At 35.2% G+C, this 18,198-nt stretch overlaps 3 protein-coding genes across 7 annotated transcripts; 2 read left to right on the top strand and 1 right to left on the bottom strand.

The window, feature by feature from the left end:
• Positions 1-492: 492 nt before the first annotated feature.
• Positions 493-5,339, top strand: LOC117205968 (dynein regulatory complex protein 1). 3 transcript variants are annotated; one of them, XM_033444848.1, is made up of 11 exons: positions 493-1,002; positions 2,055-2,163; positions 2,320-2,670; positions 2,743-3,140; positions 3,215-3,431; positions 3,490-3,616; positions 3,689-3,903; positions 3,977-4,125; positions 4,211-4,431; positions 4,606-4,982; positions 5,056-5,339. In XM_033444848.1, exons 1-11 carry the CDS (start codon positions 872-874, stop codon positions 5,077-5,079), a joined length of 2,319 nt encoding a protein of 772 aa, XP_033300739.1. In that variant the 5' UTR covers positions 493-871; the 3' UTR covers positions 5,080-5,339. The 3 variants fall into 3 exon arrangements, with proteins under 3 accessions (XP_033300739.1, XP_033300738.1, XP_033300740.1); XM_033444847.1 differs by having other exon boundaries at positions 498-1,002; positions 4,603-4,982; XM_033444849.1 differs by having other exon boundaries at positions 880-1,002; positions 2,059-2,163; positions 4,603-4,982.
• Positions 5,340-5,636: 297 nt separating this feature from the next.
• On the bottom strand, positions 5,637-8,242 carry LOC117205969 (zinc finger protein 346-like). 2 transcript variants are annotated; one of them, XM_033444852.1, is made up of 6 exons: positions 7,966-8,242; positions 7,467-7,663; positions 7,156-7,294; positions 7,052-7,081; positions 5,931-6,070; positions 5,637-5,860 (listed from the first exon to the last, which is right to left on the bottom strand). In XM_033444852.1, the coding sequence occupies exons 2-6, from the start codon at positions 7,653-7,655 to the stop codon at positions 5,693-5,695; spliced, it is 666 nt and encodes a 221-aa protein (XP_033300743.1). In that variant the 5' UTR covers positions 7,656-7,663; positions 7,966-8,242; the 3' UTR covers positions 5,637-5,692. The 2 variants fall into 2 exon arrangements, with proteins under 2 accessions (XP_033300743.1, XP_033300742.1); XM_033444851.1 differs by lacking the exon at positions 7,966-8,242 and adding an exon at positions 7,773-7,921.
• A 340-nt stretch (positions 8,243-8,582) lies between these two features.
• LOC117205988 (zinc finger protein 717-like) lies at positions 8,583-11,874 on the top strand. 2 transcript variants are annotated; one of them, XM_033444887.1, is made up of 2 exons: positions 8,583-9,171; positions 9,578-11,874. In XM_033444887.1, exon 2 carries the CDS (start codon positions 9,704-9,706, stop codon positions 10,760-10,762), a length of 1,059 nt encoding a protein of 352 aa, XP_033300778.1. In that variant the 5' UTR covers positions 8,583-9,171; positions 9,578-9,703; the 3' UTR covers positions 10,763-11,874. The 2 variants fall into 2 exon arrangements, with proteins under 2 accessions (XP_033300778.1, XP_033300777.1); XM_033444886.1 differs by lacking the exon at positions 8,583-9,171 and having other exon boundaries at positions 9,572-11,874.
• Positions 11,875-18,198: the final 6,324 nt, after the last annotated feature.

The following is an 18,198-nucleotide window of genomic DNA, read 5'->3' as shown; positions in this document are numbered from 1 at the left end:
TTATGAGTTTACATTATAATACCATATATTTATTATAATTTTTTTCTATATAATTTACGTCTTAAATCTTTCACTTATTTTTTATGTCTCGATATAAATATATATTTATAATGACTAACGAATAAAATACAATGAAACAATAAGAGATTCATGTAAAAATATTAAATATTTTACTTTTTTATATTTCTTTACCTCAAATGGATAGTGATAAACAGCGTAGATTAAAGAACTCCTGAAGTTTAAATTTTGTACAAGATACTAGTTTAATTACTAAAGCAGTAGTGCAAAAATTAAATACTGCAAGAGCAATTAAAGTGTTAGAATGAATAATGTGAAAAATGTCGATAACAATGGATTTGTATTTTGGTATACTTGCAATTTGATTTTGCGACGTATAATTTACCGAACCTCGATTGGATTATTTTAGAACTATATCTTTGTTTGCGTTATATATATATATCTTTTATTTATCTTTTATTTATCGAGACATATTGTTTTTTTAATTGCATAAGACGGCATAAGTGACGGTGGCGACAACCTCCAATGAAGCAATCTAATAATTATCTTACAGTCGTACACTCAGTGCCACCTGTAGGAAAGATAAATATTACAAACTTATTACCTACCAACAATAAGCACGAGTAAAATAATTTCATATCGAACAAACAAAATTGTTTATTCTATGTAAGCACGTAATTGCAATCTTTGGTTATCAGTTCTTATAAATCCATAATATCTAACCTTTTTCGCAGTATGTCTATTTTTAATATTCATACGAAGTAATTTAAGATATATAAGTATTAATCTCTTAATTTCAATCTTAGTCATATATTTTTTCACGTATATTATCGCGCATCTAAGTAAAAGAAACATGTCATTGCAAGATAAACGTTCAGAAATTACAGTACATACAGAAGAACCATCTATTTTATCATACGATGCAAACGAGCGGAAGTTGGCACGCAGACTTCGTATACAACGACGTATACAAGCACGAGATAAGTAAGGGTCGTATAACATTGCAATAAAAGTATCTTATATAGTAAATATATTAATACCATACATTTTCTTTCAACGATAGTAGAAGAAAGATAATAAATAACAATGAACTCGATCGTATTTTCATATATTCTGAGCGTATGTATGTAGATGTGGGCAGAATTGTAAATCAATTGTTACCTCTTATTTGGCTAATCATTAAATAACTAATTAGATGTCAGATAATATATAAAACTGTTAGGCAGCAGCATCGGTTGCGATCAGCAATCTAAAACTGGTCGTACATCGGTTAAATTTACTGGTAAAGCGGAATAGTTGTAGGTTAGTATATTTTGATTTAATTTTCTTATGTCTACAATGCCATGTAACAAAGGCGATGAAAACGCAGAAAATTTAAGGAACGCCGGACAATAGTTGCGAATAATCTTTGCATAATTACACGAAATCTTTTCATGCTGCTTACAATGAGAACAGATGATGCAGTGTATTTACATACATTTGTACATCTACGGTGATTTGACAACCAAAGGCTAATTAAAAATACAGAACATAATATACATAATTAGCTGAAATGTTACATAATCTTATAATTTTGAACATTATTGAAGGGTCTAAATTAAAAATACAACAACTAGAATCTAAATTAAAAACTTGAAATTACCGGAGGATTTTAATTAAAAATTCCTAGATGTACGTATCTACATTTTTTACGTTTTACTTTAACAAATATATTGATATATTAAAATGTATTAAAAAATGTACATACACAAGGATTAACAATTTGTAGAAACAGGCGTGAAAAATAATCGATATACGTTTTATCTCTCTCATATATGTTTCGAACAGATTGATACACTGAAAAGCTACTTATATAGTTAAATCGTTCGTTAAAAGATACGCAGCCTATGCGTATAAACGATCTAGCTTTAATTTTCGAAATATCGAGGAACACGCATTTTTCATTCGTAATCCCGATAGCAGAGATAGAAAAAGTATATCTATCTCATAGATACCGCTTCAGAGAGCGAAAAGAATTAACACTATTCCGATGTTAGACAGATAAAAGATCAAGATGAAGAAATCGAGGAAATAACTCCTATCGAGAAGCAAATACTCGATAGCATAGAAGCCTTGGACAAATTAGCCGCAGAAGGCGATGAAGTGGTATGTATGTGCGATTCGAATCGCAAATAATTATTTTTCAAGAAAATACACTTGAAACTCTCTCGAGTCAACAAGTAACCAATTAGGATGATAACTCATAATTGCTTGGACGTAAGAATCGCGAGTTAACGAACGATGTTTTATCACGTGATGTAGGTTACAGGCATCAGAGTGGCGAGTGACGCGAAGGAACTGCAAAGACGAAAAGAGATGCGAGAGAAGAGAGAAAGATTATTGGAGGTACTCGAGGAGGAAGATAAAAAATGCACGGAGAAATATCGCGAGATTACGGAAAAATGGCCTGTTATACTTGCATCGAAACATCCGCTGGATATTCACGAAGAGTTGGAGAGTCAAAATGCCAAGTGTCTGGAAATCTTAGAGAAGAAGGACGCGTTGATCGCGGAATTGAAACAAGAACTTGATAACGCTGATCTACAGTACGCCGAGGATGTAAATAAACAGAACGAGGAGATTGATTTGCTTATCGAAAGGATGGAAAACCAAGTGAGTAATACGCGTCTCGAAGCCTTTTGTTTTATACATTTCCAACCGATACATGCGAAATGTTTTCTTTAGATACGAATAATGAGCAAAGCTTATCGCCGAGAGGTAGAATTGATCGAAAGTGTCATCGAAATGGAGCGGAAAATACTTTTGGAATCTTCTTTGGAAAAGTGGAACGTATTATTTAAGCAGCTCAATGACGATACATTCAACGCGAGGAAAAAAAGGAAGGAGGTAATGCGCGAGTATGAAGAGGAAATGCAGAAAGCGATGATACAGCATCAAGAAGAGTTTAGGAAACAAAAGATTATGTTTGAGTTAGAGATACAGAACCTTCAACAAGAGATACAGAATATGAAAGCCTTCTGTATGATGAATACCGAGAAATTGGATTATAATTATGCGGTGTTGAAACGGCGAGACGAAGAGAATACTATCGTAAAGAATCAACAGAAAAGAAAAATTAACAAGTGCGTGCCAACGTTAAATTACTCGTCCTGATAATTTCAGTCGAGTGAGCCGAACGGGTTTATTTACGTTTCAGGCTTCAGGATGTTATTAATAATTTAAGGAAGACTTACACAGCACTGGAAGAGTCGACCAGGGCGGAAATTCAAAAGATCACGAATCAAATACTAAAGTCGCATACAGCTATACTAGACTTGGAAGAAAAGTCGAACCATCTCACAGTCATCAACGATAAAAAGTACATGCAAATTTGGGACATGAATATCGAAACTGCGAACGAATTAGTCGATAAGGTACGATAACAATGTGTAATTAATGGGAATAGTCTCGTTCGGTGATTGCGTATTTCAGATTTTAACGGCAGATAGAATTATACACGAACAATTGTTAATAATGGAGTGGCAACCACCGGAGGTAAAGTTATTGAAAAAGGAAGAATTACCGTCGTATTGCGGAGCGATGTGTGCCTTGAAAGCAGGTAAAATTTACTTAAAGAATGATTTATTTAAAAAATCAGACGATCTGCAAAGTTCTTTGATCTTCGTTCAAGAACAAGAGGAAGCCAAAAAACGAAAAACAATATCTAAATCATATAAACCAACGACTATCTTAGAAGAAATTAATTTAGAACGACGTTTATTAAATCATATTCTTAAACTAATTTCCGAACACTGTGATTACCTTATCGAAGACACTTTGAAGAATTTACTCTCCGATTACACAGAAGAGGATAAGCTATTGATTCGATTGGATAAAGCATTTGAGGTGATGTTTTCCATATAAATAATATCATTATCGTGTTGTTATAAGTTAGTTATAAACATAATTGAATTTTTAGGCTCTAAAAATTACAGCCGAAGAAGAACTTCAATTTTTATTGAATTTTTTCTTACCGTATGCATATTGTCCCACGTGTACGGTTAAAACTATAAGCACACCGAGTGTTTGTGGACAGTCTGCAGAAATTACGGAAAGTTCTTCGTCCCTGTACGTGATATATCGTTGATCTTAAAAGGAAAGTCATAAAATTGACGTTAACTGTAATAAAATATATCAATAATAAACATTTCAGAGCCACTATTTCTGATGTTTGTGGCAGCGATACACTTAATACGAAAGAAGCTAAGTTAGTGGCAGCTATGGAAGAAGTACTTTGTTGTGAAAAACTACACGATGATGGTCATGAAAGTGACATTGTTATGAATAGAAGCGTTCCTTCGACCGAAACACCGCCTGTTAATACAGAAGTTGTATCGACTTGTGTATCTGAAGGCATTATCGAAGTTACTGACAGTGCGTAACTGAAATTGATCTATTCAAATTTTTTCTCAATATTACCAATTTATCAAAATAACTACTCAATTTATTTGCTTCTGTTATTTATTAATCTTGTTGTTATTGTTGTTACTACAATTATTGTTATTATGTTACTACAATTGCGTATATTAGTTTTTATTCTTGTAGCAGATGGCGAACCAAAACGATCATTAACCTGCGATAAAGGCCATTTGTTGACAATTGAAACTGAATTTGTCTCAAGTGCGTTAAAAGAATTTGTGGAAAGATACGAGTTCGTTAAGAAAGAGGTATCACCTGATAAAAAAGTAATTAAAGAGAAAGTCACGATATCACGTAATATAACGGACGACGATATAACTGATTTTTGGGAACGATATAGGAATATTTTTCCGAAAGATAAAGAAAGACTATGGGATAATCTATTGATTGGTCTTAAAAAGTATTATGAAGTGCTAAAGGAAAGGCATCAATTAAATGCTGAGACGCAATCGTTACGAAAACAGAATGCAGAAATGCGTCGTTTATTAAGCAAGTATACCACACAGGTAATGCTAAAATAATATAAATGAAATATTTCCTTGTTAACTTAGGTTTACATTACGTATATCTGAATTTCAGCCTGAAACTACCATAACGCATTGAAAAGAAAACGGAATTTCGACAACAAAATTTTTATGTTGTAGGATTAATAAAAAATTATTAATTATTATTACTTACAACATTATATATTTTTCCATTCATTTTTAAATGAACATATATACATTCATACATTACGTCGGTACCTTCTTGCGCTATTTTATCTAATATCAAATACAATGTCAATCTTTCAAACGTATCTTAGTTTTTAATGCAACATCGGCACTTTGTACAATTTGTTTTTAAAACTTTCCTTAATTATTAAATACATCTGACAAAAATTTACATGTGATTTCCAATTGAACTAATTGTGTTTCAATTATATGTATATTTATATTATATCCTGAAGAAATAGTGCAAAGAGAAAAGTTTATATCTTAACGTGGCAGAGCCTCCAATGTTCGTGAATTACAAAATTATATATAACATTGTGTATTTACTTATTCGTATATGTGAATGTCACTTAATGTTCAAAATTTAAGTATCAAATTAATTTCGTCGTTTAAAGAATCATGATCCTACTTGGAATGAATTATTCTTCTTGGAAAGAATAAAACATGTACTTAAATAATTCATATGAGTATTAAAATAGAGATATTCATCTTATTACGTTATTTTCCTATGTCTGATTCGTGAAACCCCCTGGTACAAAATTGTTCGATAGCGATTGAACGAAATTCTTAGGATTTACACCAGGCTTAGGTTTTTTCCAATATGGCAAAAATCTTTTTTTCTTTTGAGTCCTAGCTTGTTTTAATTTACCAGTATGCTTTTTCGATGTTATATGCTACAATTAAACATAAATTATATCATTAAAAGGTTAGTAATATTTATTTACCTTATTACTGATAACATACCACATTGTATTGCATCTGAGAATTGAAGATTTTATTACACATGCTGCATGAAAGCGATACGCCTTTAGACACAGTGTTTTCTTGGATATTCATAGTTGCAGATGTCACTGAACTGCCAACATCTTTGTCAGTCCACCCACCTAAGCATCAATGTGCGATCAACACTATCTATGTATCACAACCGCTGAAGCGGTTATATGTGATAATAAATCAGCTTGAACACTACATTCATGCCATAGAAAAAGCAACCATTAATACAAACATTATTAACAAAAGACCACCGTAAGATTTTAATGATGTGTATATGTATGTGTGTAGCAAATTTTACCTCTTCAAAATAAAAAAAATGTATTTATAATATATTATTTTATGTAAATTTTCTCATAAAAATTTTTGATTTTTCATTTGTGTTACATAATTGGGAAAGGTATTACAATTTATACCTGCTATTGAACATAAACGAAATGTAGTTAATAAATGGTTTTGTACAAGAAACTAATAATTGATTTTAATTCTATTATGATTTAAACACTGGATTATTCAAAGTTATTGTTTTATAGAAGAAAGTTAAGGATAGGAGTAAAAGAGAAATGTAAGAAATGGCAAAATGCATTTGCACATTATATATTACTGAAAGGGATACAGTGAAACTGAAAAGGAGCCAAATTATTTTGTAAACAATGTTAATTTTATTAATTATAATATGTAACTAATCAACTCGTTATCACGTTATTATTTTGTGGCAATATACTCAAAGACAAATCAGTAATAAACAATAAATATACAATTTCAATTTGGTAGTATATAACAAACATAATAAATAAATAACTAATAATAAATACCAAATTATGATGTATAAATTATAACGAACATGAAAGTATCATCAAGCATTTCCATATTGATTGGCAAATGAAAGCTTTTAGGCAGAATTAAGTCTCTATTAGCTCATAAAAACAAGTGGAAAGCAAAAGTAAGCAGCAGTGTTAAGCATGCAAATGTAAATAACAATAAAGAATAAATTAGTACAGCAACATTCTTTTCTATTACTTTATCCATACACAAAGTGCGACTACATTTAAGCCCATATGGTAGCGGCTTTCGTACCATATAACGTGTATTACCTCTCATAGCTTTCTTTTTGTGCCGGCTCCCTATAGAAAATAAAATTTATTTAATACGTTAAAAACGTATAAAGGTATGAAATAAATCTTACTTTGTAATATACCATTTAAATGTGTTTGAAGTTGTTGTATTGAGTTTAGACACACATTACACACATTGCATTTCAATCCATTTGTTTCTTCGTCTTTTGTAAATGCTACTTTGGTTTCTTCGAGAGATGCCATTATATTTTTGGATCTAATCTGTAAAACAAGCATATGTCTCTATCTGATCTGATGTTGTTTTATATACGTTTTAAAATTCATGAATGATTCTTTTTATTGCATGTGTGTTACCTCATACTTCAACTTTTCGTGTCTGTATTTAAGTGTCTTATAGTAGTATAGTATGATTCGTTGCTTTACTTGCACAAACCTGTTTAGCATGACGCGCTCCTTGTAAATGTGTATCTAATACTGTTTGACTGGTAAATGAAAGATCACAATCATCACATCGAACAGGGGGTTTCTTTGTAGGTAAATTTCCCATTATATTATCTACTACTGCTTTGGTTACTGGATCATTCAGGCCAGGACTTATTACGCTTTCTGACGATACAGCCATTTTTGGAACTAAAAGTTTCATATAGAAATCAGCGAATTTATCAATAAATTAAAATTAAATTGTTATCAAGTTCAAATTTTATTTTACGATAATATAGGAATTAAAAGTTATGGTCACCTGTTATATTGTGCTGAAATTGAAACGGTTATACTTCTTTTTAAAGTTACAGTAGGTGTGTACGAGATATATTAATTTCAAATAGAGGTTATTATTATTAACATTATGGAATATTATCAAAAGAACTAATATTGTAACATATACATATACATATACATATAAATTATTGAATTATATATTATATAAAGCGTACCTATCTGTTGAACTTTGTATATCGGAATCAGATACACCACTGTTTAGTTTCTGTATTAAACTTTATATTTTCTTAATGAATTTCGAAAAATACTTAGAGGGCAGCAATGTTTATAAAGTTTATAAATGGGTTATCTCTTTAACACTTTTGATACAAATTCTCGAGTTGGTTGCCTGCTTTTTTTAGGAACATTATATTCGGGTAGTAGCAGTTTCTCTATTAGTGGTTCAATATTACATTTGATAGGCCCCAAGAGTTCCTAGAATGTCGTCACTTAAGGCGCGTTTAGTAATTGTATTGTGAACTAAAATACTGCGCACAATTAATTTAATATAACGCGTAAATATTTGAAACGAGATACGCGTATTTACGACGTTGCTTTATTAAATCGAATTAATGCAACAATAAGAAATAGTATTTCAAATTACTACTTTATAACATTCTAATACTTGATAAACAATTATTTCTTTCTTATTAAATTTTGGTTATATATATATATATGATATATATATATATATATGGTATATATATATGTATATATATATGATTGTTATTACAAAGTATACAACTTTTACTTTTAAATGTGTCATATCTATACCGTATTATCTATATATTTGTTCAGTCTGTTGTTAGTTAGATTTGAAATTCTTGAACGAAGTATTTTATCTCTCAGCGAGATGAATATAAATTTTCGATTTAATAGAAACGAGATAAAAGATTGGAATATCTGCGTAAACATTTTACGTTCTTATGATATTTTTTTGGCTAAATACCCACTGAGTTAACACGCAATGGGTGAACCGTTGAAAGAGATTAAAGTTCTTTATATAGAGAAAGTTTGTCCATGAAATATGCATAAAATCAAACAGGTGAATAAAGCTTTGTGAAAGATCGATCCAATCAGCGGTTTTGGAAGTGCGATGTTGGTCGTGGTAGAGCATAATATTGGCGGTTTAAGAAGGGCAGCCAATTAGAAAAGTTGACGAATATCGTCGGTCGGTACTTAGGTGCGTGTGTTTGTACGACTGTATATAGGTGACGGTCGTGAAATATAGTAGCAGCCATCTTATATTTTGTGTCGGAGAAAAACAATTTGGCCGTAGAAATGTTTCGCGATTGTCCGTGAAGCCGCTCGAGAACGGGAGGCGTGCGCTCGATGAGGCGTGACGTTTTTCGACCCTAGCCCGGACCACTACAATAGCAAAGGTTCGTAAAATGCTGCTTTTTTCCTCGGCTATGGCAAAAGCGACCCCCACTTGCGAAGCGCTTACGAAGAATCCGGTTTCGCAGTCAAAATATTCCGCCGTTTCTTCCGTCGCTTTTTTAAAAATAGAGTTGCCTGTGTTGCTCACTGCTGGGTTACGTTCTGTTGACGACGGCATCGTGTCGTCTTCGAGTGGTTCGCGTAAAAGTTATGCAATCAGCTGATCATCCAGTTACCTTCTGTCACTTGTCAAAGATAAATGTCAAAGCAATTGGTCTAACCTGACACGCGTATATAAGAGTCGGACATGCATGATACCGGAATTAAGAGTGTATCTACATCGTTGAAAATTTTTCCGCCATAACGAGTGTTATAAATGGCGATTTATAGACATTCCCTGTCATGCAGGTGGATTGGTACGCAGGATATGAGCAGCTTGTCAAGCGCAACCTGACTCTGCTCCCCCATCAAGAAGCAGTGCAGCAGCAGGAGCCACAATCGCAACAGCTGGCTCAGCAGCAACAGACTGATATAATGACATCCATGTTTGAACAACAAATTAAAAGCGAACCCATGGGGTTTTATTCTGTTGCATCGAGCCGTTCAGATGGTTCAAATTCTATGGTGAATTTGTCGGATGATCGTGAAGACCTTTCTCAGCAAGAAGGTCACCTACAACCCCAGCAACAGACTACGTTACAAATAAGTCAGCAACAGGGTCAACAACAAACTCAACAACAGAGTCAACAGCAAACGCAACAACAGGGTCAACAACAGCAGAGTCAGACTGTGCAACAAGAAGTTCCAAACCGTCAATCTACTGGACAACAAACTGTCAAAGAGGGTTCGCGGTCAAAGCCACAGCCCTGTAAGGTATGCGGCAAGGTGCTATCCTCTGCTTCGTCGTACTATGTACATATGAAGCTTCATTCAGGCAACAAACCATATCATTGTACGGTATGCGAAGCAAGCTTTTGTCGGAAACCATACTTGGAAGTGCACATGAGGACGCACACAGGAGAAAGACCTTTCCAATGTGAGCTGTGCTTGAAAAGGTTTACTCAAAAGAGCAGTCTTAATACTCATAAACGAGTGCATACAGGAGAAAGGCCGTATGCCTGCGACATTTGTCAAAAACGTTTTGCAGTGAAAAGCTACGTGACGGCACACCGTTGGAGTCACGTTGCCGAAAAGCCGTTGGTGTGCGACAGATGTTCTCTCACATTCACGTCCAAGAGTCAATTCGCAATTCACATCCGTACCCATACTGCAAGTACCACGTACGAGTGTAACATATGCGGACGTACCTTTGTACGCGATAGTTATCTCATACGACACCAAAATCGAGTACATCGTGACATGAATCAAAGCAGTACGAATCATAATCCACCTACGCCCCAGAGTACCGGTGGTGGCACTCCAGGTACAGGTTTCGAGAGTCCGGTTTGCGATTTACGCTACAGCGAAGGACCTTCCTCGTTGGACGGCTTAGCAGGTTCGAAAGGAGGGATCGCGGCTGAGATCGCGAGTTTAGCCAAGCAAAACAATCTTCAACTTCCTCTACCGTTGCTACATCCGCAGACTACCAACTAGTGTTTAGACGACAACGTGTCCGAGTCCCTACCGCAACATCAACAGTCACCGCAGCAAGTAGTATGTCCCACCTCGGCGTCCTCGCCGTTCACACTTAATTCACCAGTGTCTCACGAGCACACCACACCGCAGAGTGTCTACCAAACGACAGGCTCCTCCAGTTCGCTGGATAGCCTCAACTCCCAACTTTATCCGCAAATATCGTCATCCCCCATAGATTCATCGGAGTCGCATCATCAATCGCAGCAACTGCATCGCGGCATTCCTCCGCCAGGGCTTCACCCTGCTCTGTATCTCTACGCTCAGTACTCGAATACTACAAGCAGCTCTCCCATCCCGTACCCCGAATACATTCAACGCAACAATGAGTAAGTCAGTTTATGCCAGCAATCACGATTTTTACCACGAACGGAGTGACGATTCGCCCGAAACGCGGACTCTTTGATCGCGTCTCGTTTAATGGTGCTGGTTGAACAAAGTGCCTAAAGAGCATCCACTTTCTGGATCACGACGGATGCTTAATCACAATCGTCGATTAATCGTTGATATTAAACAATTTTTACGCACCGACTAATTTTCATTTCGATCTTTTAACAATGCAGTGGATCAATTGTGAATTGATTACCGTTTTGCACGTGTCTATCTCACTTACATACTTCTCGGTCCATTTAATGGATTATCTAAATACGGACGCTGATAAGCGTATTTTAACGAGAATGAAATAGCACCGTTCAAAGAGACGTGCCACCACACGATCGACGAATCGGTTCGTTTCCACGATCGTTCGATTTTCCTTGTTTTTACCAATCTGTCGTGGTATATCGATGTTAGCATAAACTAACGCGCGCGCGCGTACGTTTCTACGCGAGTTTTTCCAAGTTTCCGCACTTCTTGATTTACCTGTTTTCCAATCACATCTGCGAGTACATATACATATATATATATCTATGTGTGTATATATATTATGCGCGAACCATTACACATACACATATTTATATTATATTTTTAAAGGAGTTTAGTCACTTGGATCTGTGATATAGATAGTAATTATTAACTACAATGTTTAAACTATTGGTTTACTATTTTGATGATATCAAAATGAGGAAATATAAAAAAAAAAGAAAGCAATGTCACGGAGCGATGTAGCTATCAGAATTTAAAGGACATTGGTCTCTACCGAAGGTGTTTGGTAGACACCCTACTATTACTTTTACAAACAAACAAATATAAAAAACAGGAACATTACCGTTACTAATACTAATACTACTACTACTACTACTACTACTACTACTACTACTACTACTATTACTATTACTATTACTACTACTACTACTACTACTACTACTACTACTACTATTACTACTACTGCTACTACTACTACTATTACTACTACCACGACTACTACTACTGCTACTACCACCATCACTACTATTACTACCACTACTACACTATTAGTACTACTACTCCTACTAATACTATCATCCTCCCTCCACTACCATTTTACCACTGACATTTCCCCAGCTATATATTAGTCTCGCTATTATTACTACTACTGCTACCACTAACGCTACCACCACCACCGCCGCCGCTACCACCACCACTATTATTATTATTATTATTAGAAACACGCAAACGTTAGTTCATTTTAGCAACATGCATACCGCGTGTGTCGATAGGACCTATAATCTCAGTCGTCATGGTTTCTCTTTAGCCTTAAACCGTGATTATTTTATTATTTTACTCTTCTTTCTTGTCCTTCTTCTTACTCGTCCTTCTACTCTGCTTCTTCTTCTTCGTCTTCTTCTACCTCCTCTTCCTCCTTCTCTCCCCCCCCCCCCCTCTCATACCTGCTCCTCGCCATCTTCCTCTTTTCTATCCTTCTCTGTGACATTTCGTTTTAATCGTATCCCTTCGAACTAATTTTTCCACGTGCCCGATCTTTGTGCGTGTCTAAACGAATTAGAAACGTGTCCGAAGGTGTCGGTACTCTTTTTATCACGTAGGACTATTGTACAGCTTATGAATCAGTTCCATAGGTGTACTTACTTTTCACATATCGAAGTGTATTGTACACACAAGGTACATATTGTACATACGTATACATATACATATAGATGTATTATAAAACGATGAGCGGATGTGCAGATCGTACTAAGTACTAGGAATGTAATAGCAGGGCTGTTGATTTTTCTTTTTGACTACTGTTAGGTATTAGTTTTTAGAGATTACGATTATTATTACTATTATTACTACTACCGCTATTATCATTGAATATTATTAACGTTCTGATTATTACGATTATTATCGATCTTTTCAACGTTAACGCCACAAAGCTTAGATACAGAAAACGGGGGAACCATGACAGCCGCGAGTCAAAAGAAAAGAAAGGAAAGAAAACGAACAAAAAACGTGAGAAGGAATTTTCGTTTCGTTTGAAAAATTTCGCGCACGATCCAGTACGGTGTGTATGTTTGTTTTAACGATATACGAAAATAGATAATGGCGTGTGCGCGCACGCGTGCACGCGCCAAGCGATTTCGAATCGACAGCGCAAAAAAAAAAAAAAAAAAAAAAAAGAAATAGTATACACGCGAGTTTTTCAAGTCGATCAAAGCGAATCGAAGAGTAAAAATTGGTAGGGCGGGGAAGAAAGGGAAAGAGAATCGCGAAGTAAAAAAGAAACGAACGGAACGGTAAAACGGGAACGGGACGAAACGTAGATACGATTTAAAAAGTGACAAGAAAGAAACAAAGAGAGAAAGAGAGAGAGCGAGAAAAGTATATTCGCGTTAGCGTGCCTCGAACTCCTTTGTATATCGTAGGGTCTGTCTCGGCGATCCTTTCTGTCTTCACGCTGAAAACAAGAGGAAGAACAATTCTCTGCGCGCGTATGCCTGAGGCTTTTGATTTAAAACGAGACTCGAAGTCACCGGGCAAGACTGATTTTTAACTCGCAAACGTTTGCGAACATAAGAAAGAACACACACACACACACACACAAAAAAAGGAAAAGAAACGAAAGTAAAGAAAAGGGAAAAAGAGAGGAAAAGGAACGGTCTTTTTTTTCGCCTTGCGTTTTTTTCTTTCCGTTGGTTTTTAGGTACACGCGAATGTCGTACGTAATATTTGTATACGTATATATTTGTATTCATGCGAGAAAGGCGATAGGACAAAGTTCTGTTCGACATTCTTAGGTGCAATGAGAACGAGAGAGAGAGAGAGAGAGAGAGAAAAAGCGATGATCTTCATGTTGGCTAGTCATTGTACAGCTCTATGAGATACTAATCGTACTACTAAAGCTGTGATTAATAAAGCCTCCGTGCATATGTTCGCGCAGCTCCTAATTAGTATAGTGATAACGTATTTTGTAGCTTGTTACGATTGTAAGGTACACAGTAGATAAGCTCGTAGGTATACCTAGTAAAAAAAAAAGAAGTTGCAGTTCCGAATTGATCGGTCGATTTTTCATTCCGATCTCTATTTTTCTTTCTCTTTTTCTTTTCTTATTTCCACTTCTATCCCTTCTATACTTCTCATTTATTTCTCCATCTCTTCTATTCTTTCTTTCTTCCTTCCACTTTTCTTCCCCTTCGTCCCTTATTCCTATTTACACTTTCTTGTCCCAGTGTTCTCCTTCTTATCTCTTTTTCTATTAAACGTGCCTTTCCGGTGCTGGACAAGCTGACGTATCATCGCGTGAAAATAAGAGGAAAGGTTCGAAGGAAATGATAGAATATAACGAGCCTCGCTCGTCTCAAGTATCCTGCGAGTTGTTTTGTTATTTGAGATAGCGTCGAGAGTTTGTCCTTTTTTTTTTGCCCTCCCCTCCGATCCGTTCTTTTTTCTCGGATTTTATCTCAGATTTTTATCCGTCTTGTCCGTGTTGTATCGTTGCATCGTTCATTTTCGCGAAGCGTACCGTGTGAAGGATCTTGTGAGAATAGATTTTACGTGTGTCGTTTATAGTTGTTTTCACGTAGCATTTTGGTTTTTATAGAAAGATGTAACTATTCTTATGAAGTTTCGTTTGTTGTTTAGGTTTAAGAGATCGAGTTTATTTGCGTGAAATTTTTGTAGGGTGATGAATCGGAGATTAACGTTTAGTAGCAGTATTACGTGTAATAATAATAATAAAAAATGATATAACATAAAAAAATATCAGCAATCTCGCAAGATTTCACGAAAATATTCGTCCATTGACGAACTGTACTACAGGAATGATGTCGAGCAATTTTTATCCTGACACGTTGCGTTCGAATCTTTTGTATAAATGGACCGATGGAAAATTTGTAGGGTTCACTTCTTCTTTTTTTTTTGTTTTCATCATCGACTCACCCTCGAATTTATTTCTCGTTTGTACCCTTATAGCATAAGAGTTCGTTTAAAGGAAGCGATGCCAGGTTGAAATTTTAAATCGGAGAATCTCCTGCTTCATTTTGGCATCACGTATTTCTACATTTTCGTCAAACGTTAAATCCTAACAATGAGCGATTATTTTCGTAAATGGTTGAAGGCGATGCGGAGAATTGACGTTTTTGATTTTAGAAAACGAACAACAGTCGCTCGATCGACAATGTCGATTTATTTCTCAACGATAGTACTGTACAGTACCGTATCATGCGAACCTGACGAACCTGTCTTTTCTTTTTCTTTTTTGTTTGTACGGATGAAAAACGACGAGAACTGTTTCACATAACGCACTCTAGTAACACGGTTGGTAGATACGTCAGGAATGTTGTCCAGCATCGAAACGTGCAAACCTCGTATCTTCCGGATCAGTTTAACGATCTCAGTAATTTCGACCGCCATTCCGCGGACGTAACTTAGTACGTAACACGAGAATTCTTATTTTCGTTCGTGACGTGTATATCAAAGATCCGTGTATTTTTCATAAGAAGAAGGGAGGAAGATAGGTCCTTTCTTTGAAAGAGCACGCGTCGGACCAATATGTAAGAAAATTTTAAAAAGTAAACCAAAAAAGTGGGGGGGAAAAAAAAAAGAAAAGTAACAAGAAGAAGATCGATGGAAAAGAGCGTAACAAAGAAGAAAAAAAAAGGGTAAAGGAATGGACAGTGGATGAATGGCAGAGGGACAAAGGGCGTGGATGAATTAATTAAAAAACATCTCGCGCCTGGTATCATCGTACATCACATAGAAATACGCTGCATCTTTTTCTTTCGCTTCTTTCTTCTTTTTGTTACCTTCTTTCCTCTATTTTGTTAGTTCTTCTTTCTTGCTAGTTTTCTTTGTCTTATTCGTTAGGACGCGAGAAACACGCGACTGGAATGTTAATTTCGCGTATAGCTGAGAATAGAAAGGAAGGGAAAGGTGGAAGGTGACTGGTCTCGCGGATGTGTTCCTCGCAAAAATTTTCCTGGTCGAGCTTTTGTATATACATATATATATATATGTATACACGTTATATGTAGTTGACCTGTAAAGGAATCAAAATGGGAGGGGGGAGGGGGATTAAACAAGAGAGACAAACAGACAGATATCGTATAGTATATCGTAGAAGTGCCACCCACCTTCTAGAGAAGTCGCGTAGTTAAGCGATTACACGTAGCTATTTTTCAATCGAATCTCTTGAGGTCGTCGTCGGTTTAGAATCGTCTTTGTTATACGCGGAACCAGCATTCTTCAAAAACCCCTCTCGTATAATACGCGAACCTGTCTTCTTTCGTTTAAGGAGAGTCTTCTCTCTTAGCATCGATCTCTCTCTCCTCCCTTTTTCGTTATTTCTGTCTTTCTCGTTCGTCGAAACGAATTTTTAACGTTTAAAGTATTACTCTTGTATCCACGACCTGTGTATATAGTCTTAAACTTCTCGTCGTTCTTCTTCTTCTTCTTCTTATATTGTTCTACCGCGAGTGAACGCGAGAGGCCGAGTGTCCGAGCTGTTAAAAATTTCGTCGTTTAAAGCACGCTTCTTCGAAGCTTGAATCGTTGTCGCTCGCGTTTTTCCTTTTGTCGTTTTTCTTTATTTTTTTTTTTTTTTTTGTGTTCCTGCATCTTCCCTTCTTTTTTTAATATGTGTAGAGAGAAAAAGATTCGTCGATCGAAAAGTTCGAGAAAGTAGCGACGTAGATGTATCGATTTATTCTTCTTCTTTTATACGAAAACGCGGAACAATTTTGTGCCGCGATTCCTCGCGTCAACTTCTCTTCGCGGTAATACGCGTTGGAGAACGCGTCGACGAAACACGATCACCGCCATTTGTATACGAGAATTGTTCGAAACAAGTTATTAATTGTTGCTCCGAAGGAGAATCGAAAAAGGAAAGTCAGTGAAATGTTATTATCGGCAGTCGTGAAATATGGGTGTCTTTAGGAATAGCGATATTCCGTGCAATGTGATTATTGTGTTATCGAACCACGATATTTTTTACATGACCGTTCTAAAAAGAAAAAGATGACTATAATTTATATATGCATATATATATATATGTATACATATATCTATGTATCTATGTGTGTATATATATATACATATATGTATGTATTTGTTGAAAATATTTTCATTTGTATGCGATTAAAATTGCGTTCTCATTTGACGATTTAAATGTACATACGTTATCACGATAATTATTATTATATTATATTATATTATTATCATCATTATTATTATAATTATTATAATTATTATTTCGTGCTCGCCTGTGTCAGTATTATGTTTCTCATTCGAAATCTCGACGCATGCGGATTGGTTCGTCTCACTCGTGTCTTTGAAACCGTGTCCAAAGGGACGCTTTTTCGCCATCTGTTAAATATTAACTACGTTTGCGCCGTTCGATTCGCGATTTGCCTGCTCGCGAAGTAAATCGTGCGTTTTCTAACGAATTCTTGACGACTACTTCCTCAAAGAGAGGTTATTTCAAACGTACAACATATATTTGCATATTCGACGCACGAATGTCGACACGCTAATAAGATATCAAAACAAAGATGTATGGGTATTTGAAAGATTCAAGGATTTTTGTAAATTCGACTTAAGTATTTTAGGGAGCCGATCAAAATTTAAAGAGTCAGCTAGTAAATAATTTTATATATGTTTTTTTTTTCTTTTTGACATTAAAACTATTTACGTATTTATTATGTGTTAGTTTATTTATCTGTTAAGGAATATTATCCGATTCGATCGGATACATTTCGTACGAGGATCTAATCCATATCCTAAAATTTTTATCTTATACAATTTTTTAACTTATGAAAGTTATATTTAATCTCAATTGGTACTTAAAATATACTTTTCCTCCTTATCTAATTGTAGTTACGTCAAATGATTATATTTATTTGGAATTAATATATCACGGTGTTTAAAGTTCCTGTATATCAAGCACGATGCTTTGAAAAGGCAATGTGGTTTATTTTGACCTTATAGTACCAATTGAGGGTTATTACTACCTTAATGATACCTTTACATAACACGTTCGTACG

The sequence above is a fragment of the Bombus bifarius genome, unplaced genomic scaffold, assembly GCF_011952205.1.
Source record: "Bombus bifarius isolate JDL3187 unplaced genomic scaffold, Bbif_JDL3187 scf7180000007996, whole genome shotgun sequence".
In the NCBI taxonomy this organism is placed as follows: domain Eukaryota; kingdom Metazoa; phylum Arthropoda; class Insecta; order Hymenoptera; family Apidae; genus Bombus; species Bombus bifarius.
The sequence above is the reverse complement of the archived record's forward strand: the minus strand, read 5'-3'. Positions and strand labels throughout refer to the sequence as shown.